This window comes from Perognathus longimembris, chromosome 9 (assembly GCF_023159225.1).
Source record: "Perognathus longimembris pacificus isolate PPM17 chromosome 9, ASM2315922v1, whole genome shotgun sequence".
In the NCBI taxonomy this organism is placed as follows: domain Eukaryota; kingdom Metazoa; phylum Chordata; class Mammalia; order Rodentia; family Heteromyidae; genus Perognathus; species Perognathus longimembris.
Window position 1 is genome coordinate 11,228,513 of NC_063169.1, and position 23,953 is coordinate 11,252,465.

At 36.4% G+C, this 23,953-nt stretch overlaps 1 protein-coding gene across 3 annotated transcripts in view; it reads right to left on the reverse strand.

The window, feature by feature from the left end:
* The window catches only part of Cep57l1 (centrosomal protein 57 like 1), a 36,649-nt gene that overhangs the window by 3,851 nt on the left and 8,845 nt on the right, over positions 1-23,953 (reverse strand). The window contains exons 2-10 of one of the 3 annotated variants that reach the window (XM_048353726.1): positions 16,838-16,952; positions 16,084-16,246; positions 14,274-14,453; positions 12,354-12,475; positions 8,307-8,423; positions 6,742-6,819; positions 6,047-6,133; positions 2,121-2,192; positions 1,762-2,003 (exon numbers count right to left, since the gene is read on the reverse strand). In XM_048353726.1, coding sequence (XP_048209683.1) covers positions 1,762-2,003; positions 2,121-2,192; positions 6,047-6,133; positions 6,742-6,819; positions 8,307-8,423; positions 12,354-12,475; positions 14,274-14,453; positions 16,084-16,243 — 1,058 coding nt within the window. In that variant the 5' untranslated portion in view covers positions 16,244-16,246; positions 16,838-16,952. Of the gene's footprint in view, positions 1-1,761; positions 2,004-2,120; positions 2,193-6,046; positions 6,134-6,741; positions 6,820-8,306; positions 8,424-12,353; positions 12,476-14,273; positions 14,454-16,083; positions 16,247-16,837; positions 16,969-23,953 lie in introns of those variants that run through there. The other 2 variants (XM_048353727.1, XM_048353728.1) reach the window with 2 other exon arrangements.

The following is a 23,953-nucleotide window of genomic DNA, read 5'->3' on the forward strand; positions in this document are numbered from 1 at the left end:
AGAAAGAAAGAAAGAAAGAAAGAAAGAAAGAAAGAAAGAAAGAAAGAAAGAAAGAAAGAAAGAAGGAAGGAAGGAAGGAAGGAAGGAAGGAAAGAAAGAAAGAAAGAAAGAAAGAAAGAAAGAAAGAAAGAAAGAAAGAAAGAAAGAAAGAAAAAAGATTTTTAAAAAGTTAAGCAGAGCCCAGTGGCTCGTGCCTGTAAATCTTAGCTACTCAAGAGGCTAAGATCTGAGGATGTTGGACTGAAGCCAGTCTGGGCAGGAAAGTCTGTAAAATTCTTATCTCCAATAAACTACTAAGAAAAAGCCAGAAGTGGTGCTATGGTTTAAGTAGTAAGCCTTGAGCAAAAGAAGCTCAGGGACAGCACCCAGAACCGGCACTTCAAGCCTCAGGACCAGCAAAAAAAAAGTTCAGTGTCATAAAATGTTCTGATGTCCTTGGCTAGAGGCATCAAAGAGCTCTCTTCAATTACAACTCGGGAATTTAAGACCCTGTCAATAGAACTATATATATGTTTCTTTAAAGGTCCAGTTCAACCATGAAGTCAGCCAAATTACAATTGTGGAATTTCTGTGAATCACACAGTTCTGGTATTTCTGTTGAATACATATTTAAACATGGGTCATAATGTGTCTCATATAGAATCTTCCTTACTATGGATGCTTCAATATTTGAGATGCATATAAGCCAGAGTCTAAAACTTGTCTAATGAAATTATCCATATTGTTTCTTTAAAAAAACTAAAACAGGGGGCTGGGGATATAGCCTAGTGGCAAGAGTGCCTGCCTCGGATACACGAGGCCCTAGGTTCGATTCCCCAGCACCACATATACAGAAAAAACGGCCAGAAGCGGCGCTGTGGCTCACGTGGCAGAGTGCTAGCCTTGAGCGGGAAGAAGCCAGGGACAGTGCTCAGGCCCGGAGTCCAAGGCCCAGGACTGGCCAAAAAAAAAAAAAAAAAAAAAAAAAAAAAAAAAAACTAAAACAGTAACAACAAAAAAATTGAATGTATGTATGTACGCATGAATGTTCTTTCTTTCTTTCTTTCTTTCTTTCTTTCTTTCTTTCTTTCTTTCTTTCTTTCTCTTTCTTCCTTCCTTCCTTTCTCTCTCCCTCCCTTCCTTCCTTTGTTCCTTCCTTCGTTCCTTCCTTCCTTTCTTTCTTTTTTACTTTGTGCTAGGCCTGGGGCTTGAACTCAGGGCCCGGGCATTATCTCTGAGCATTTGTCCTGAAGACTAGCCCTCTGTCACTTGAGCCACAGCACCACTTCCAGCTTTTTGGTAATTAACTGGAGTCTCATGGACTTTCCTGTCTGGGCTGGCTTCAAACTACAATCCTCATATTTCAGCCTTCTGAGTATCTAGGATTACAGGTATGAGCCACCAGCACCAAGCAGGAGAATCTACTTTCAAAATGCTTTTATGAGTTATAATCTAAGGTCACAAGACTAATAATAATACTTGTCTACAGGTTCAGATCTTGGGAAAACAGAAACTTCCTTGACTCAAAACATAGTAGTTGTACAGAGAAAAAAAACAAAACAACAAAACAAAAGTGAAAAAACCCACAAATGAACAAAAAAACCCTAAAGAGTATATAAATACAACAAAAAATATAATAATAAGTCTGTGGATCAAAATGAGTCCAAATAGCTAAGTAAGACATTTAAGAATTTATAGACAGCATTGTTCTTAAAAGTAAAAAGAAGAAAATGTATCTTATTATCTTGTTACTTGATAGTTTGATAAAGGGAAAATACCCACACATTCATTTGATCCAGCTCATCTTGCATTGCCATTAAAAGTTCAGACAAATTGTCACAAATGGAAGTGGCCTTTCCTGAGTCACGAGGCGCCGCTTTTCCCTGGGAAGTTGCTCTGGCAGGCTTGTGGAGGCGTCTTGGCTCCGCCACCTGAGCAGGCTTCTGATGGTGTGGGACATGGTGGTGCATCATCTGCAGAAGGGTTTGTATACCTGCATTCACAGAACAGCTTGCACTGGTCGACTTAAAGGGAAAAGAAATAGCTGAAAACAAGTTTAATGGCTGATGGCATTTAAATAGTACTTAACAGTAACTTAAAGCAGCATTAAAAAAAAACTATTTTCATATTTATCCTCTCACCTTCTCAGGCACAAAAGGTGGTGCTCTAAGCTTTGAATACATTTGCTGTGATGGTCCTCTTTTTAAAGTTTTCTAAAGATTGATAAGAGAAAAAAAGTGCACAAAAGCATTATTTAAAAGTACTTTTGTGATAAGAACTCTTAAAACTTAACAATAAGAAAAAGTGCCTATTTGAAAATAGGCAAAAGACATGGATAAACATCTCAATGGAGAAGACATATAGTTGGAAAATAAATGTGAAAAAGACAGTCAACATCATTAGGCACTAGGTACTAGGGAAATGAGAGATAAAATTACACTGCATACCTTTTAAATGGTGAAAATAAGAAACAGTGATGCCATCAATGCTGGCAAAGATAAAGAACAAATTGGATCACACATATGCTATTGGTGGGAATACAGAATGGTATACGGTCACTTTGGAAGACAGTTTGGCAATTTCTTTCAGTGAAATAGGTACTTAAGAATATGTCCTAAGGCTGGGAATATGGCCTAGTGGCAAGAGGGCTTGCCTCCTACACATGAAACTCTCGGTTCGATTCCCCAGCACCACATATATGGAAAATGGCCAGAAGGGGCGCTGTGGCTCAGGTGACAGAGTGCTAGCTAGCCTTGAGCGGGAAGAAGCCAGGGATAGTGCTCAGGCCCTGAGTCCAAGGCTCAGGACTGGCCAAAAAAAAAAAGTATGTCCTAAGTGCATGCTTGGGGATTTGTCACAGAGAAATAAAAAGTGATGCTCACACAAAAACATGCACATAAATGTTTGCAAGAGCTTTATTTGTACAGTCCCAAACATGAAATAACTATGGTTAAACTGTGGTAGGTTTCTAACATCAAATAGTTTGGAGAATTACTGTAGTGAATACCTCAGCGGGATCTCAAGATAAACAAGGCAGAATGAGAAGATTACAGACTATCTGATTCCATTTATAAAACTTTTTTGGTGGTACTTGGGTTTTAACCCAGTGGCCTCATGATCACTTGGCTTGCTTCTTGCTCAGCTGGTATTTTACCACCTGAACCATGCCAGACCTTTTGCTGGTTATTTCAGAGTTGGAATCTTGTGAACTTTTCTACCGAGGCTGGCCTTGAACTACAAACTTCCCAGACATCAGACTTCTGAGTATCTAGGATAACAGTCATTAGCCACCAGCACCTAGCTATAAGACATTCTTGACACTATATGTCTATGTCAACAGGTATGGCTCAAGTGGTAGAGTTCTAGCCTCAAGAGAAAAAGCCAAGCAAGAGTGGCCCTGAATTCAAACTCCAGAACCAGCACAACAGTAAAATAAAATAAACATTTTTGACAAAAACTATAAAGATGATGAAGCTTCCAGGGGTCAGGGCTATAAAGGCCTTGCAGTAGTGGACAAGTTCTTCATCTAGAGTGCTTTGATGACTACACATGTATTAAAACTACATAAGCCTATCATACTGCTGTCAGTTACCATTTGAACTACAGCTTGAATTATGTCTCTATGCTCAGAATCCTTTAATGGTTCCCAACTGCTTATAGAATAAAAGTTAACATGGCACTGAAAGTCAGCCATAATCTCATTCTAAGCTATAATTTCAACTTTAATTCCTACTATTACCCTATAAACATCTACAACCAAACTATTACCTACTACTGTGGAAAAACAAAGTTTTCTCAAACTGTATTTCTCCTCATCTCAGTCTATTTTGTTATACCTCTATTAAATTTTATTATACTCTGTATAATATCATTATCTCTCCAAACTTCCTACCCACCCCATTCATCAAAATACATGATTTAAATATTCAAGAAATGGAGAAACAGTTCAGAGATAAGCAGATTCTCAGAGGCCTCTTAATCTGATCTTTTTTTTTTTTTTTTTTGGCCAGTCCTGAGCCTTGGACTCAGGGCCTGAGCACTGTCCCTGGCTTCTTCCCGCTCAAGGCTAGCACTCTGCCACTTGAGCCACAGCGCCGCTTCTGGCCATTTTCTGTATATGTGGTGCTGGGGAATCGAACCTAGGGCCTCATGTATCCGAGGCAGGCACTCTTGCCACTAGGCTATATCCCCAGCCCTCTTAATCTGATCTTAATCTTGCATACCCTATGAACTTGGGATTTGAACTGAATATTTTTATAACATGATTTTGCTGTTATACGGTTCTTTCTCAGGAGCTACCTTTCCATTATTTCTTTTGTCTTCTCCCTGTATCATTTACCATGAATAAGTTCAAATATTTCTACTAACTTCTTAGATAAAGGGTGCCTCCCCCCAACATACAGCATGTTAATAGGTGGGGATTAAGCTCAGTGGTTGAGTGCTTGCCTAGAATGTGCTTATATAACACATGTACTGTCAAAAAAGAAAATTATTTAGCTCCACTTGCAAATGATTTATAGTGTTTTTCTAACTTAGCTTTACAGTTTCAAAGCTCATGGTATAAATAAGATACATTTAAGGAAGTAAATAAAGTACATAAAAACTTGAAAATTAGTTTTTCATCATCAGAATTAGAAAATTCTTTAAAATAAAAATATGTAAATTACAGAGTATTCAATAGTAATTCTGTGGGGTTTTGTTTTCTTTTGTTTTGTTGCCAGTCCTTGGGCTTGGTCTCAGGGCCTGAGTTCTGTCCCTGGCTTCTTTTTTTTGCTCAAGGCTAGCACTCTACCTCTTGAGGCACAGCTCAACTTCTGGCTTTTTCTGTTTATGTGATGCTAAGGAATTGGACCCAGGGCTTCATGCATGCTAGGCAAGCACTCTACCGCTAAGCCACATTCCCAGCCTGTTTGTATTGTTTTTTGTTTTCCATCAGCAATTCTTATTTATAAAATGAAAGAGTAGCTAAACTAGGTATGGTGGCATATACCTGTAATCCTAGTACTTGGGAGAATGAGGCAGGACCATCAAGTTCAAGACCAGACTAGACTACAAAGAAAGACCCTATTTCAAAAAGAAAGAAAAAAGGAAAGGAAGGAATGAAGGAAGGAAGGAAGGGAGGGAGGGGAAGAGAAGGGAAGGAAGAAAGCGAGCGAGAAAGAAGTAAAATAAAGCAGCAAAAATTAAGCTGGGCATTGGTGGTTTATGCCTATAACACTTGCTACTCAGGAGGCTGAGATCTGAGGATCATGGTTCAAAGACAGCCCATGCAGGAAAGTGTGTGAGACTCTTACCTCCAATGGATTACCAAAGAAGCTGGAAGCAAAGCTGTGGCTCAACTGGTAGAGTGCTAGCATTGAACAAAAGAAGGTTTAGGACAGTGCCCAGGTCCTGAATTTAAGCCCCAGGACCATCACAAAAGAAAAGGAAAAAAAAAAGTTAAGTATATTATGTGCCCTTATTAAATCTACCAGGTAAGATTATAAACTATAATTATAAAACAGTATCCCTGGAACCCACCATAAATGGTATATGCAGTCAGTATATGCATACAGAATGAATTGTGAAACTTCAATTCTGTAACTACAATTCAAAGGGATTAAGCTGGACAAGGTGGCACATATCTGTTATCCCAGTATTCAGAAGGTGGAGACTGGAAGAAATAAGAGTTTAAGGTCAGCTTGGGCTACATAATGAGTTACTAACTCCAAAAAGAAAAAGGAAAGTAATAACAAACTTTTTCTGCATGCATAAATTAAAATTGCATCCAGCATTTATTGTTATCAGCATTTGTTTTCCTATTTTGGTCCTCCTTTAAAAAGTATCACAAAATACATTATTTCTTTAGGAATTTAAACAAAAACTGCTAGTCTTTCTACAAAAAACTGGATTACTTCCTAATATTTTATGAAGATAGCTACCATTATCACTTGACTCTTTTCATGGCCTCTTATGAATCTCCTTAAAGCCTTTGTGGAAATATGTAGGTATAAAGATTAACAGGGTGAATAGATAAGTAGTACAAAATAAGAAAATGTTGTTTAGGAAAAAAGCTTTACATATATACCTTTGATGACTTCTTCTTTTCCTTGGGGAGTTTTGAATTTGAAACTGAAGACATTAACATTTTACTGATTTCAAGCCCAGTTTGAAGCTATAACATTAAAGAAATAATTCATAAAATTAATCAGCAACAAGTATTTTTTCAAATATTATGAAAGATCAGATCCTAACTTCTAAGTACAAAATAGCTTTTTGAGAGTCAGGCAACTGTGACACTGTGCCTGTCATCTCAGCCAGATACTCAGCTGACTAAAATGAGAGCACTGTGGCTTAAGTCTATGAGCTACAGATCCTCCGGAGCAGCACAGTGACACTCGACCTCGAAAACCAAACCAAACCAAGCCAAAAACACCTCCAGCTTTGTGAGGAAGTGTGTGTGAGTGTGTGTGTGTGTGTGTGTGTGTGTGTGTGTGGTAATATCACACTGTAACAAAAAACATTGTATACATGACATGCATATATCTCAAACTGAAAATAATCTGTTGTATGAGTTATTTCAGCTGAGAATGATGCATTAGAAACAACTTTTGGCAATGCTTCCAAGTATATTAATAAGCTGGTTAAGAATTTCGTTATTATAACAAAAGAGATGAAACTAATTATCAAGGAAAGGAGAAATTAAATTCAGAATACAGAGTTCAATTCAGTATAGTAAAACACATGTAACTCTACCAGGGTAGACTAAATAATGCTATTTACCTTAGAAGCTTTGTCTTGAAAGAGTTTACGATGATGTTCTTCTTCCCTAAGCTTTTGCTCTAGATATTTAATCTTGTCCTGCAGAAGAATAAAAACTTGGGGATTTTGTTGCATGGCAACTCCTTTGTACAACTACTTAATGATAATAAAAAATATTTTTGGGATTATTCTATAAAAATTAGAGCCAAATAAATTTTCTTTGTTCCTTTTCCAAACAGAATCTGATGGATCTTGATTTTTAAGTCTTGGTAAGTGTAAAGTTCGCCAGAAAGGAAACCCACCACATGGTTCAGGCAGAAAGGAGTTTATTGGGGGAAAGCAAACTACCAGCCCACACAAGGTGGAGACATGGGAAGACAGAGGGGAAGGAAGAAGGGAAAAGAGAGAAAAGAGCAAGAGAGAGTAAGAAAGAAAAGGAAAGAGAGCGGGGACTGGGTTGAGCCAGATTATATAGGAAAAGGTGGGAGATATGGCCAGGTGGATTGGATCTGACCTCAGAGAAGGGGGAGGTAACTGCCTCCAGTGTGCCAGTTACCTAGGTAACTCAGGTACTGGGCACAGACTTAAACAGGTGAGGGGCATCCGCATGGAGTCCTCCCGGGGGGTGGACCTTACAGTAAGTTAAAGCAAAGAGTAAGAAAAAGAAGAGGTAAGACATGTTAAAGATTTCCTGGCTTTCCTCCTATATTTCCTTACCTGTTATAATACAAGGAGAACAAAGCAAAAACAAAGAATGAATACATCCCTAGGCTTTCTTAACTTGCATCAATCAAAACCATAATGATGAAACTTTCAGGGTATTATAGGTATGGAAGGCCAAATAAGTATGGAGTTGGGTCTCAATGGACCATTCAAACAGAAAAATAACAGTATCTACCATGTATGTGCATGTAAGAATGCAGTTCCTGAGAGAAGATGGGCCATAGGCAGAAATATAAAATACAATCCTTGATATTTAAGAGCACATGCAGTACAATACTAGGATAACAAGAATAACATATATAAAACAATAAAACAAAGCAATTAATGAAATTTGTGTACCTTATGTATACATATAAAGAATTATGTCTTATATATCTCATATAGTTCAGAATAGGAGGATAGTATTGTTTCAAAAGGAGAATTTTCTGAATATTATATAACCTAAGGAAGTTTTCAAAGAGGGGAAAAGAACTTTGACAAAATCCTATTACGTGAGGATTAGGGTAGGGTGGGGCAGAGAGGAGGAGAACCTTGGATAGGCTTAACTTGATTGCAAATGGTAAAAGAGGATATTTCCAATCATGTTAGGCAAGTTATCTGACTAATGAAAATGTCTTGCCATCTTAGAAGTCAAAATTATAATCTTACATAAAAAAGCAAGCTCATTCATATCATGACAGAACACAGGATTTCTATATGGAGGAATTAATATCTGGATTACTCAAAGTTGCACATGATGTTTTATAAATCTAAGATTTACTGCATATTCATATACAATGCCAGTGTATGTGTGTGTGTGTTTGGTATTAAAGCAAAGATTTTTTTTTCTGATCATCACTTCAAAGAAATAAGTAGAAGCTTACCTCAGCAGTTTTTTGTGTTGTTGTCAGTTTAAAGCATTCTTTCTCTAAGACATCAAGCTTTTCAAGTTTTGCATGCAGCTTCATCTGATCTTGTTCTTTTTCCTTTTGAAGCTGGGCCTAAAATGATAAAAATAAACCTGTATTTGGCAAGTGATGCCAATGGATCAGAGTACTACAATTTCTGAGAATTCAAAGCAATGTAAACGATATAAGAAACATGCACATACTTGTATATCCTTTAGGTGCTTACAAGCAAAATCAAGAAAACCAAATACTTTCAAGGAGAAAATATGTGTGAAATATATGTGCAAAAATGTTATATAAGCATTGATAGAATAAACTTTTCTATAAATCAGTATATAAGAATTCTACCAAAGAACATTCACTAAGTGGCCAAACATATTCATTGACTTCCTAACAGAAAAGCAGCTATCAGAGGATACATAAAAAGAACGAAGAATACAGGAAATTATACATATGCTGTACTATTTTATAGTGGAGTTTGTCATCACACTAATCAAAGTAATATGAACAACTATGAGGGGACAGGGAAGAACTCTGCTAGTTCTTTCTAAACCTAAAAAGTCTATTGAATAAATAAACCTAAAGCCTATTGAATAAAACAAAAATAAACAACCAAACAACAAGTCCACACACTAATAAACAGTCTTAAGTGTATATCATTTAATATTTAATTAGTTGCATAAAAATAGAAAAAATGGGACAGCATAATTATTTGAAAGTATTAAAAGCATTACAAATTTAACGAAAAATACTGACAGATTTAAAACTCTGGAAAAATCCCAAGTGAATAAATACAAAGAAACCTTAGAAAAATCATTGTCAAACTGTTGAAAACCTGTCAGTAATGGAACATCTTAAAAGCAGCATGGAAAATGGTGACACATTGCGTATAGTGGAATGAAGATAAACTACTCACTGGATACTATGAAAGCCAGAAAACAACTGAAACAAAATCTTTAATGTGCTCAATTTCTGAAGGTTTTCAATTAGAATTCTATACTCAGTAAAAATATCCTTGGCAAATGATAGTGAAATAAAGACTTTTCCAGCTGGTAACTGGCGGCTATAATCCTAGCTACTCAAGAGGCGGAGATTTGAAGATGAAGGTTTGAAGCCAGCCTGGGCTTTTCTGTAACTCATCTCCAATTAACCAGCAAAAAGCTGGAAGTGAGCTATGGCTCAAGCGGTGGGTCGACAGCCATGAGTGAAAAAGCCAAGGGAGAGTACAAGGTCCTGAGTTCAAGACCCCAGTTCAAACCCCAGCATAAAAGACTTTTCCAGATAAGTGCTAAGCATTTTTGGCATGCTTAGATATTTCCTTAGACTGAAGAAAACTGGTTATGGGACAGGAAAATGAATTCCACACACAAAAAACCAAAAAGCACTGGAAATGGTAAAAATGTAGGTCTGTAAATATTTCCTTCTTTTGAGGGCGGCGGGGAAGGAGTCAGTGATGGGGCTTGAACTCAGGGTTTGGGCTCTATCCCTGAGCTCTTTTGCTCAAGGCTAGCATTGAACCACTTGGGAGCCACAGCTCTACTTCCGGTTTTCTGATAGTTGGCTGGAGATAAGGTCTCATGGATTTTCTTGCCTGGCTGGCTTTGAACCACAATGTTTCAGATCTCAACCTCCTGAGTAACTAGTACTACAGGACGTTAAGACACCAGTGCCCAACATAAATATTTTCTTGCTTCTTAATTTTCTAAAAAGGGTAATTGTCAATTTAAAACAACATCAATAATAAATGACGAGCATCTAATGTATGTAAAAAACGTATGAAAACTGTAGTAGATATGGAGATAAACAAAAGCATGCTTTATGTATGTAGTAAGAATCTAATATTTAAGGTATATTAATACTAAGCATAGCAGATTATGGTAAATTAAGAACATATATTTTTGCTCCTAGAGTGTTAGTTAAAAAAGAGGTTTGAAGGAAGACAACAGAATCTGTTTAGATTTTTTTTTTTGAGACCAGACCTCAGTCTAAAGCCTTGATCTTGAGATCCTCTTGTCTCAGTTTTCAAGTTGCAGAGATTATGAAGTTAAGCTACCACACTGGCTACAGGACAACAGAATTTAAAAATGCATCACTGGAGCTAGGTGTGATGGCCATGGCTGGTAATGACAGCCACAAAGAAAGGTGTAGGAGGAGGACTATGAATTTCCTGGGTGGTATAGGGATGGAGATGGGGTAAAGTATAGCTCAATGGCAGAGTACTAGCCTGCTGTTTAAGAAATTCCCCTCCAAAGAGTCATAAAAGTTCTTCTGCATTTGTTTCTAAAGTTCTCAAAGTTTTGCCTTTTACATAAAAGTTTTTAATCTACATGGAACTGATTTTATGTATGGTGTAAGGTAGGAATTCAGTTCTTTTCTTCTCTGAGGGTTGAGCAATTTTCCCAGAATCATTTATTGAACAATCTATTCCCTCAGTAGTTTACAGTTGTATATTGAGTTTCCATAAGAGTAAGATTATTTCTGATCATATTCCATCCCTTTATTCTAGATATCTACTCATATAGATACTATATTATCTTAATTCTGATAGCATTATAATTTGTTTTAATATCTAGTTCAGCATGACCTTGGCCTTGTTCTTCAAAGCAGTTAAAGCTGTTCTTGGATCTCTGCTTTTCTGTATAAATACTAGAATCAACCTAACCTAGTAAAATCCAGTATTAGTACGTTTGCCCTTTTTGAAGACAATGCAGGAATATTAAAAGTATATTTATTTCTTCCTAACTTATAAGCTATTATTCTAATATATTTTAATATTATATATTTAAACCAGACAAAGAAATTGTTTCACACAATTCTCATTTATACTAACCAGATTTGTTGATTTTTTTTTTTTTTTTTTGGCCAGTCCTGGGGCTTGGACTCAGAGCCTGAGCACTGTCCCTGGCTTCTTCTTGCTCAAGGCTAGCACTCTGCCACTTGAGCCACAGAGCCACTTCTGGCCATTTTCTGTATATGTGGTGCTGGGGAATCGAACCTAGGGCCTCATGTATACGAGGCAAGCACTCTAGCCACTAGGCCATATCCCCAGCCCCAGATTTGTTGATTTTTAGTCCTTCTTCTATCTCTGTTCCTCCACAGAAAAGATAGCCTCTGAGTACGTCCTTTTATTGTTTGTTCTCTTCTAGTAACAAATTATTATTTTTTTAAAAAGATGAAACCTAGGGCTTGAATGTACTCAGCCCCTGCTTTTAAATTTTATTTTGGGGATAGAATCTCACTAACCTTACCTGGGCTGAGCCTCCTGAATGCTAGGCAGCTGTTCAACCATTTGAGTTAGCCCCTGAGACCTTTTTGCTTCACTTATATTTAGGATAAAGTCTTGTTTATGCTCAGGCTAGCTTGGACTACAAATTCCTATTTTAGATTCTCATGTTGCTGGAGTGACAGGTATGAACTACCACACCAGCTATTTGTTGAGATGAAGTCTCATGAGCTTTTTGCCTCAAATCATGCTTCTACTGTCTCTACCTTTTCAGTATTGAGACTTACACATGTGAACCACCTTGCCTGGTCTTCCTGGTTATCTTTGATTGACAGCTGCTCTGTGTGTTGAAGAAATATTTGTAGAATAATTTGTAGAAACACTATATAAGATCACTTTAGTCCATTTTCAGGGGTAAAGGTTCTTTAGGCCACCCAGATAACCTAGAGAAGGGCTATCGTCTGAGTTTAGATGCTTTACAACGCATATAAAGCATAAGAGATTTGCTAGGGTTCCTACTCTTGGTAGGCCCTGTATTTTAAATTTAATTTTCTTAGCCCTAGATAGCTGTGAAAGGTAGCCCTCAGAAAAAAAAGGAGCCTGAAATGTCAGGTCCAACTCCCTGAAAAAGGTTTTGAATTGATGACTGCTCATTGTGTTGTTAATTCTCTAATGCTTTTGTTTCCTTCCTCTTCCTTCCTTCCATCCTTCTTTCTACTTAAAGTTGTGATATGACAATTTTCCCATAATAAGTAATCTTCAAAAACATTAAATTATTATTCACTATAGAAAATGTTTACCTGTTGTTCTAGGATTACAGTCTTTTCCCGCTCAACATTGAGAACCATTCTCTTTGTATATTCTAGTTGCTTCTCTAGAAGAGTACAACGAGACTGGGCTGCACTTAACTGTATACTTATATCTATAAAAAAGACAAAAATATCAATGACTCAATTAATTATCACATATCAGAGATTTAGTTATTATGAGAAATGCATTGTGCATATTCAATCAAGACCTAAAAGTTCAAGGCCCCTTTTGGCTTTTAATATTGACTTTAAACATAAAATTTATAAATGCTTCATTTATTATATATAAATAGTTTGACATTATCTTAAAAAACCTACAGGGCATACGCTGAAAGTAGTGATTTGTGGCATAATTGATATCCTGGTTATTCCTAGGAAACAACACCATCTACAAAAATAAGATGTGAAGTCTCTTAGCTCAGAGAATTCACAAATATGATTTCTACTACTTACATTTTCCTCTGTTCCTGACTACTGACCACTGGCTTATTCTATAGGAGTAAACAAACTTTTTTGGGGTTTACCAGTCTTGGGGCTTAAACTCAGGGCCTGGGTGCTGTCCCTGAGCTTTTTTTGTGTAAGTTTTTTTAAAAAATTGTTATTATAAAAGCGATGTACAAAGGGGTTACAGTTATATAAGTCAGGTAAACAGTACTTTTTTTTTTTTTTTTGGCCAATGACACTCCTTCCCTTGCTCTCTCCCAGTTTTTCTTTCCCATTCCCAACCACAAGTTGTAGACTTCATTTTCAATATAGAGTTTAGTTTAGTAAGTACCACTGCTGCATTTGTTCACCTTTTGTCCCTCCATCTGTGTGCCTGAACTAAAGATGAGAGCTCTACCATTTGTAACACATCTCCACTTCTGGTGTTTTGCTGGTTAATTGTACATAAGATGTCTCAGATTTTCCTGCCTGGGTTGGCTTGAAACTGCGATCTTCAGATCAGCTCTCAGTCTCATGAGTAACTAGGATTACAGGTGTGAGAAGCACCACCACTTGGTGTTACAAACTATTTCTAATCATTTAACACTTTTATTTTCCCCAGCTCTTTCTTCCTGTTGCCTTAGGAAAAAGCAACTTTCCTCATTTCTCATTTGTAACGTGAAATAAACTTTAGCTTTGTTTATATATATATATATATATATAAACAAAGCTATATATATATATATAAATATATATATAGTCAGTGTAAGAAGGAAAAGGACTATAAATTTTCAGGTGAATTATATGAGGAATTTATATTCTAACTTCCTAAGTCTAATGTCCTTTTCATAACTTCTACAGAAGATTTTTTTTTTTGGTCAGTCCTGGGCCTCGGACTCAGGGCCTGAGCACTGTCCCTGGCTTCTTCTTGCTCAAGGCTAGCACTCTGCCACTTGAGCCACAGTGCCACTTCTGGCCGTTTTCTGTATATGTGGTGCTGGGGAATCGAACCCAGGGCCTCATGTATACGAGGCAAGCATTCTTGCCACTAGGCCATATCCCCAGCCCCTCTACAGAAGATTTTACTTGCCTGTTAACTCTAATGAATATTCTTTTCTCTCAAGTTAAAAAAACTCCTTGTATTTATTTTTATCTTTTCACATTGTTCAATTACAATTATTGCTTTATATTTTAGACTTTAAATATTAGCACTTATTGAAAATACTTTAATTATGAATTGAGCTGGTTTTGTTGCTTATTCTGAAAAAATTTTGAACATACCTATCTAAAAGCAAATTTTGTTTTAGTGTCAAAAATTTATAAACTGTAACAACAGATGTAATAGAGATAAATTCAAAGTAATATTCATTTCCAACAAATATCAAAATGTCTAGAACAAGGCCTCAAGGTTTCAATGTACATAAGAGCCAAAGATATTGGAATAAACTTTGGTAACTCCTCATTTGTGAGAAGTATTGTAGTTTTTACCCTTTTTCTGCTTTATCAGTTCTTGGTGTGCCAGATTTCTCTCATTTGTTTCATTCTCCAAGGCCTTTTTGTATTCTGCTGCTTCTTTTGAGAGGATGTTCAGGTTATCTTCAGCTTGTGTTCTCTCTAGTTCTAAACGTCGAATCTTTTCCTGAAGTGTTTTTAAGGCTAAAATAAGAGCTGTTGAAAAACAATTTGCTTGATGTTATAAGTGAAAAGTTTTTGAAATCATAAAATCATACTAACTCAGGATAACATTATTAAAATCAGCTTATTTTTGTTAGTGTATAGAAAAATGTACAATGTATATTCCTCATAAAAATACAATTAAAGGGGCTGGGGATATGGCCTAGTGGCAAGAGAGCTTGCCTCGTATACATGAGGCCCTGGGTTTGATTCCCCAGCACCACATATACAGAAAACGGCCAGAAGTGGCGCTGTGTCTCAAGTGGCAGAGTGCTAGCCTTGAGCAAAAGGAAGCCAGGGACAGTGCTCAGGCCCTGAGTCCAAGGCCCAGGACTGGCCAAAAAAAAAAAAAAAAAAAAAAAACTAGGGCTGGGGATATGGCCTAGTGGCAAGAGTGCCTGCCTCATATACATAAGGCCCTGGGTTCGATTCCCCAGCACCACGTATACAGAAAATGGCCAGAAGTGGTGCTGTAGCTCAAGTGGCAGAGTGCTAGCCTTGAGCAAAAAGAAGCCAGGGACAGTGCTCAGGCCCAGAGTCCAAGCCCCAGGACTGGCAAAAAAAAAAAAAAAAAAAAACAATTAAATGACTAAAATTTGAAAAAGAGGTAAATTTTCTCTCTAACCCATTTTGTGAAAGCAACAATCTATTACTATACTGCTTAATTTCTAGGATTCAGAAAGGTATGACAACTTAATAAAATGAACTTTGACAAATGTAATGGTCTATATGATGTCAGCTTTGAAAGACTTTTACTAGTGAATATATACAACAGTAATATTTATTTATCTATATTAATGTTTTCATGAATTAGGTAATTCCAGGGTTATAAAAGTTTATATTTTCTTTTCATAGTTCAAACTGTAAAATTAGAGATAAGTAGAGTGTAAATAAGTTAACTTTATCATGGCAAATATTCAATTAGAAAGCTGTTGGTAGACATTATCATTTGGCTTTCACAAAAGAGATAAGGGAATTAAATTTATGTACTTCATATGGGTAGCTAGTTCACTGATTTAAATTGAACTACTTTTTGTGGTTTACTCCACAAAGCTTATCTATTTACTAGAGGCAACCGTTAGTATATAATATTAAAAAGCAAAGTGATAAGCAGCATCTTACAAAGCAATTTGTATAGTATAAGGTAAGCCTGGACTCATAATTTTAACACATTATTAAATCAAATTTAATTCAATCAACAAAATTAAAATGCATTAAACTAATAAAATTAAATTTGATTTAATGATTTTATATTTGAAAAGTTGTAATGATCTTATTTTGTAGTTATTGGATATAATAGCTTTCAAAAGGATTTCTGCAGTTTTCAAGCCTAATCCTTGAATAAGATAAAGACCTATTTAATTCACCAACATTGTTATCATCTAGCTTAGAGCAATTCCATATATGGCTTTTTATTCTTCAGAGAATATTTTTCTTTTTTTTTAATGACTCATTTCTGAATCTGTGATATGAATGTGATTGGTTACATTAACATTCATCATATAGCTGAAGATCAAACAAAAAATTTTAAGTATTTTGTCTACAATCATAGAAACTGCAAATAATCAAAACTGGGAGTTTCGGTAACATGAAATACAAAATAACATATCTCACACTTAATTACCTTGGCTATTTGGACTCTGAAGCATTTTAGGAGAGATAACTTCTAAGTTCACAGGGTAGCAACTCTGAGATGGTTCATTCTGGGTGCATGGTGGAACAAATACTCTTTCTGGAGGCTTAAGATAGCTTCCCACTATACTATGTATTAATTCAGAATCCATTATCTGTACAGAATAAAGAAATGATACTAGAGTTCATCATTGTTTCAAAAACTCAGGTGAAACTTCAATATGGCATCATAATCATACACTATGGAGTTGTATTTTTATGAATTGTCACAAATTCAACTGTATTAAGCTCAGCAATAACAGAAAAAAAATTACTGTGTAGATTGTATAATTCTGCCTGACTTCTTCACAAAAAGTATGGTTCTAGGACTTAAAGAGAAGAATTATTGTAGACAAACATTTTCTTTTCTCTTTTTAAATGTGATGCTCGAATGGAATACAGGATTTTGTGCAGATTAGGCAAACATTCTACCAGAAGTAACATCTCCAGACCTTGGAAAGTATTTATTCTGAAGATAACACAGCTTTCAAATATAAACCAACAATATAATCTGATTCTTTAATATCAATTGTTAGATGTTAATGTACTGGCTTCCTAAAGCCATTTTCAAGGGTAATTTTGGATATACAAAATTCCTGAATGTAATCCTTATTATCTAGTCTTGTTTGGTAAACAAGTACATAAATACAATAAAAGCTTGTTTTACATAAAGAAATGAGGAATCCTGGGAGAAAAAGAAAACTTACTCTGAAAGAAGAAGAAACAAGTCCAAAAAATTCTGATCCAAAAACCTTACGTGGTTAAGGAGAGGAATGATTCTGTGTACAGTAAGGTGATAGTCATGCTAATCCTTTCTCAGTCCTGAGAAGAGAGAAGGGTACAAGCAAAAACATAAGTATTTCATCACTGTATCTATAAATAAGATGGAGAGATAGAGATAGAAGAGAGAATACTGGAAGGAAAATTTTCAGTCATGAGAGCAATTTCTGAAAATAATACAAGTACCTCCATTCTTGCCTATCTGATCCAAGGGACCTAGGTATGTGTAATTTAAAAGTCCCAGAAATTCTTGTGGAACTTTTTGCATACCTGTGAGTTTAAGTGAAAAGCTTCAAAATATAGGCCTTATCTTTTTCTTGCCTGATAAAGTCTAGAGAAACTCAGGCTGTGTTAGAAACCATTCTTGACAGCTTATAAACAGCCAAGGAAATGACACATCATCTTTATAGTCTATAAAATTACTATACCTTAATTGGCTGCAACCAAGGACCTACTTTATAAAGAAACTATAGCTTCAAAAGAATGCTCTAAATGCAAAGCATTTTTTTCTGTTGGGGGGGGAAGTATTTTTTTCTATTTTTAGCCTCAGAGTTTGAACTCAAGGCTTCCTCACCTTACTTGCTCAACTAGAGCTCTATCACTTGAATCATGCCTCCAGTCTGGTTTTTTTCTGTTAGCTATATTAGTAATGGAATCTTTCAGACTTTTCTGCCTGGGCTGGCTATGAACTGTGGTCATCTGGACCTCTTGAGTAGCTCAGTCTTTTTATTTTATAGCTACAGAAACCAAAGCCCACACAGGGCAGGTGATTTTCTTAAGTTTATCATAATTCAAGTTTCCCACATCCCAACACTTAGGTATCTAGAAAAAAAACAAAAAAACTGTCCCTTCAGGACTCTGAATTATATCTACCTAAACAAAAGCAATCTTAATGTATAGTCAAAAGGAAAATGTTTCCTAGAGAGAAATAAGAACATGTAATTTTATTAAAAGAACACAGAGGTCTTAGAGTCCAACTTTTCTAGGGCTATACAGGTCATCTAAATTCTGCTCGTTATAGTCAAGAAACAGAGCTGTCTTCAAATTGTATTGAAAGATGCCTTCCCTGACTTTTGAACTGAACAGATTTGAGGAAATATAGTTCTATACTTACCAATGTATATGTTATACTGAATATTTACCACAACTACAAAATTACATATTAGCTTTTATATCACCAAAACTATGTTGCAGAAATTGGAATGTTTATTCTTTACTATTATCATTTTCCATCACTGTATAATTTCCCTTTTAAATGTTTATATATCATATATATATTGTCCTTTGATAATTTTAGAAATTGATCTTTGCAGTTTGTGGCTTTAGCTGACTTTTATTTATACTGGTTGGTTTACTCATGTTTAATGATTTCTGGGGTTTTTGGTTTTGTGAGACAGGGTATTACTATATAACCTAGGCTGCTCTTGATTCTTCTGTTTTAAGTCTGGGATTACAGGCATGCACAAGTATGCCTGGCTTGTGATTTTGAAATTCACATTTCCTAGAGTTAAGAAATTTAGCATTTAAAACACTTTTCATATGAGGATGTAGCTCCCTGGCAGACTGCTTGCCCAGCATGAACAAGGTCTTGGGTTTGAAACTCAAGAAGGGGTAAAGAAGAACACAGAAAAACAAACAAAAAAAAACTCCTGCTCCTCTCAAGACACATCCATTACTTTTCTTCAGAGATTTCTATTTGTTTTGGGTAAGTTCTTAGGACACTAAAAATAAAAAATACTGAAAATCTAAATTAAAATTCAGATAGATGTTTGGGGGGAGTGGTGGGGATTTTAGATTGACATTTTGTGATGAGGTAAGGTGGAGTGTGAAATCTAACTTCAAATTGTCCTGAGTTAAGGACTGTGATGATTTCTCAGCACAAAAGTCTACTCCAAGCAAAGTCAAGGATAAGATGGGTAGAATCATTCTGAAGAGCCAGTTATTTTCTTAAGTCATTCAAAGAAGTGTTTATTCTTTGGAGATTCAGCTTTTTGCTTAAATTTACAAACTTATCACTCATAAAGCTTAGGCTCAGACTTCTCTATCCTTCCCAAACAATTCTTCCTTAGGTTCTGCAACATAAAGGAGCAGAAAGTGCCTTTGAACTAAAGAAGCTCTGGGCTCATTTATCCCTATGGAAATGGGCCTTCTCATTATTTACAGCATCAGGAAAACTCAGCCATGCTATAAAATTTAAAGCAAACAAACAAACAAACAAAAAGGCAGGTACTGAGAGCTCATGTCTTTAGATCTGAAGTTTGAAGCCAGCCCAGACAGGAATGTCTATGAGATTCATATCTCCAATTAACTGCCAAAAAAAAGCCAGAAGTGGAGCTGTGGCTCAAGTGGTGGAGTATTAGTCGAGCACAAAAGCTTAAAAAAAAATGTATTCTTGGGCTGGGAATATGGCCTAGTGGTAAAGTGCTCACCTCATATACATGAAGCCCTGGGTTCATTTCCTCAGCACCATATACAGAGAAAAAAGCCGGAAGTGGCACTGTGGCTCAAGAGGTAGAGTGCTAGCCTTGAGCAAAAAGAAGCCAGGGAAAGTGCTCAGGCCCTGAGTTCAAGCTCCAGGATTGGCAACAAAAACAAATAAACAAAAAATTGTATTCTTTATTAGAAGTTTCTTTGAACATCTAATTTGCCACATTGCTTAGAACAATATTTGTCAATAGATTTATACATACCTTAAAGATAATAACAGTTTTAGAAAAATCCGCTTTAGTTAGACAAACATTTTTGGTTCAAAAGGGAGAAAGTTTATATCTTTCCATTGCAGTCACAGATTCAAAATCTACTTCATATTATAAAATCTGCTTTCATTCAGTATCAATTAAATGATTATTATCTGATTGATAGTACATTAGAGAGTTTGTTAGCAGGATTCAGATAATATAGTACACTGTATACAATCTGTAGACTAAGTATCTGAATCAAATTCATTCTAAAGTATACTATAAATTCAACTTTTATGAATATGCAATAAGGATGGACAATAGTGGCTCACACCTGTAATCCCAGCTCAGGAGGCTAAGATCTGAGGATCAGAGTTTGAAGTGGTTTGGCAGAAGGACAAACTAAAGGGTTACTGAAAATATAGGCTCAAATTATGCTAGCTAAAATAGACAGGAATTTAAAGACACTGACAAGATACACCGAAATGACTTAGTATAGAATCATGATGTTGGAGATTTGCTGAAGGCAAAATTTGCAAATGCTAAGAATCACAGATTTAGGAGACAAAAAAGGTTCAATTAAGAATGCTAGCAGGCAAATGAAGGAACAAGCACCCACAATGGAGATCAAAGACTACAGATCAGGGGCTGGGGATATGGCCTAGTGGCAAGAGTGCCTGCCTCGTATACATGAGGCCCTGGGTTCGATTCCCCAGCACCACATATACAGAAAATGGCCAGAAGTGGCGCTGTGGCTCAAGTGGCAGAGTGCTAGCCTTGAGCAAGAAGAAGCCAGGGACAGTGCTCAGGCCCTGAGTCCAAGCCCCAGGACTGGCCAAAAAAAAAAAAAAAAAAAAAAAAAACAAAGACTACAGATCAGATACTTAGGGAAAACACAGGAGCAAGTGGTAACAAAGAGCTCAAAGTGAGACCAAGTAATACTTCATGTCTAATGTTCTCTGCCCAGCAGACATAAGACAAGGTTTCTACTATCAATGTAATTGAGCCTGTAATCTCATTGCTGAATAAAGACTAACAGAATGAACATGGCTGTGTTAGTGGCTTTAGTGCAGGCTGGTTTGTGGTCATTTGGGTTACTGTTCAGGAGTGGGACTGCTGGATCATAAGGGAGCTCTATGTTTAGTCTTTTGAGGAACCTCCATACTGCTTTCCAGGGTGGTTGAACAAGTTTACATTACTACCAACATGTAGTAGCATTCCCTTTTGGCCACATCTGGCCAGCATCTGTTATTATTAGTTTTCTTGATAATGGCCTTTCTAACTGGGTTGAGGGCTCCTCAGTGGATGAATGTGGTATATATACACAATGGAATTCTATACTTCCATCAGAAAGAATGACATCACCCCAATCGTAAAGAAATAGAAAGCCTTGGAAAACATTATATTAAGCAAAGTAAGACAGATCCAAAAAAAGCACATTCCCCTGCACATTCCCCCTTATTTGTAATAACTAGAATATGTCTATAAATCTACAACTTAATCCAATGGATAGTAAAAGACAAAATAATTACTCTTGGGCATGATCAATTAAATAGCACTCTAAACATTTGCGCAGTGAGAACAAAGAAGGATATTCTTAGAAGAGGGTCACAATGGCTCAATCGCTATGTGCATATGACCATATAAAATGAACTTCCAGAAATGGAAACAAGAGGGTTTTTATTGTACTGTTTGCAGTTACTTCCTTTCCCCCCCTTTGTTTCTTCCCCCTTTGTACTGTTTTTTATTACTATACCCTTCATCTTACATGTAAGTTCATCTGATTTGGGGAGGGGAAGGGGAATCAAACAAACGGTGGGACAAAGGGTGAACAAATTTAATAATGATACTCACTAGACACTATGTTGGAAATTAACTTTACATTCTGGAGAGTGTATGGGGGTCAAGGGGGAAAAGTGGGAGAAAATGAAAGAGGGAGAGGCTAGCTTGGGCTACACAGCAAGATGTCATCTCTAAAAAGAAAAGTCAACAGTACTTATTTTGTCCTGCAGACTGGGCATATGCAATAGAAGGAGCTGTTGAACAAGGGAAGTAAAGCTTTCCTACTTAAGTACTGAAGTTTATTTCAACTGATTTAGAAAGAAATAGTTCTAAAAATGTTCAAGCTACTTTTCTTACTTTTAGACAAAGTATATTCAAGATAACTTAACCTTTAGGATAACATGATATTTAGAGCCATACGCTGGTACTCCTTGGACTGTTTTCCCCATCCTCACTGTAGAGTTTATTTGAGGTGTATACAATAAGAACAAACAAATTCTAGCCCTGTGTGTGGTGCATTTGATCCTAATACTTGCGAAGTGAAGGGAGGAAGATTGAGATTTTGAGGCCAGCCTTGGCTATAGAGCCAGATCTGGTCTCAGTAAAAATAAACAAAAAAATTTTTAAAGAGTGAACAAATTCTGCAAAGGGATGGTAAGGGTCTAGACAGTATCTGATAGGTCCTTGATCAAATCTAAGCTACCTGTTTATAATAAGATGCATTATCCTTTTCTGCACTACAAGAAAAAAATATCCAATTTAGAGAAATTTAGAGATGCAATGAAAGATAAATAAAAGTAAACTGCCAAGAAAGAAACAAAAAGGAGAATTGAAAGTTTGCCTGTTCACCAGATAAAATTTTATATCTAAAAGGCAAAAAATTCATATTATTGGTAGAGTGAAAAACAAAACAAAAAATCAAAATATGTAAATCAGAAATCTTTCAAACAGGAAATTAAAAATGGTCTCAGTGGGAGAATACATGCTTCACTAACAGGTTCAAAGTCCTGAGTTGTTGTTTTTTTGTTTTTTTTTGCCAGTCCTGGGCCTTGGACTCAGGGCCTGAGCACTGTCCCTGGCTTCTTCCCGCTCAAGGCTAGCACTCTGCCACTTGAGCCACAGCGCCGCTTCTGGCCGTTTTCTGTATATGTGGTGCTGGGGAATCGAACCTAGGGCCTCGTGTATCCGAGGCAGGCACTCTTGCCACTAGGCTATATCCCCAGCCCCAAAGTCCTGAGTTTAATCCTCAGCATCAGAAAACAAAATAAAGGCTAGGAGGATGGCTCAATGGTAAAAGCATCTGTCCTTTAAGTTCAAAGTTCATACACCCCTTAAAAATAAAAACAAAATAAATGGTATTATCAGATGCTGATGGCTCATGCATATAGTCTGCACTGCTGAGGAGGCTGAGATCCGGCAGATCACAGTCTGAGCCAGCCAGGACAGAAAATATTACTGGACTCCAGCTCCCAAGTAACCAGCACAAACACAGGGTCGAATGAGTGGCTCGAGCAGTAATGTGCCAGCTTAGCAAGCTAACCTGAGTTCAAACCTCAGTACTACAAAAGCAAAAAACAACATCCTCCCACAATACACAAAAGGAAATCAAGATAAGACAAAACAGCAGGTGTCAGGTTGGTATTAGTGCAAATACTGGTAGAAGTAAATGAAAATCCTTTCTGAAGTGTTATGTCTTTAATCCAAGCCATTAATAATTACAAGAAAATTTAAAACTATAAGTAAAAATACAAGTCTTAAAATCACTAATAGAGTAAATGGAATACATACCAAGCTATTGTGAGTACCCACTCAGACAAAAGAGTACTAAAATCTGTAAGAATTTTTTTTGTTTTTATTTTTGCCAGTCCTTGAACTCAGGGTCTGAGCACTATCCCTGAGGTATTTTTGCTCAAGCTAGCGTTCTACTACTTGAGGTACAGCATCGTGTCCAATCTTTTCTGTTTATGTGGTACTGAGGAATTGAACCCAGGGCTTCATGCATTCTAGGCAAGCACTCTACCACTAAGTCACATTGCTAGTCCCATAAGAATTTTTTATCACATTTATTTTTATAATAGTTGTAGTAAAAGAAGTCTTAACTACTTATAAAGAAACACACAGACAAAACAAAAAACAAAAAAAAAGGCTGCTCATATCTGTACCTGTATACACATAAATGCTACTATACTCTCTGGGACTTGGAGAACTCAACTGCAAAGTCCTGCATATGCTCTGGTAACTGCCAGACACAACAGGATGAAGCACAAACTTTGTTCCTGCCAAGGATCATGATTAACAGTTTTGTCTGTCTTGTATTCCTTCTTTAACTCATATGCTATTAACTTAATATTTACATCATATCCAGAGTATTCTGGCTCTTAGCAAAAATTAATCCCTTCTTGAGGTGTATATTCACCACAGTGAAAAATAATCCTGTAGCTCTCTTATAATCTTCCAGAAAATCAGTATAATACTAATTTAAACACATTTTGCATATTCTTCAAGGGTAGTATAAACACTGCAAAAAAATCACATCTCCATAGTTGTTCTGGGATCTTACGTAATTGCAAATTTCATTGTATA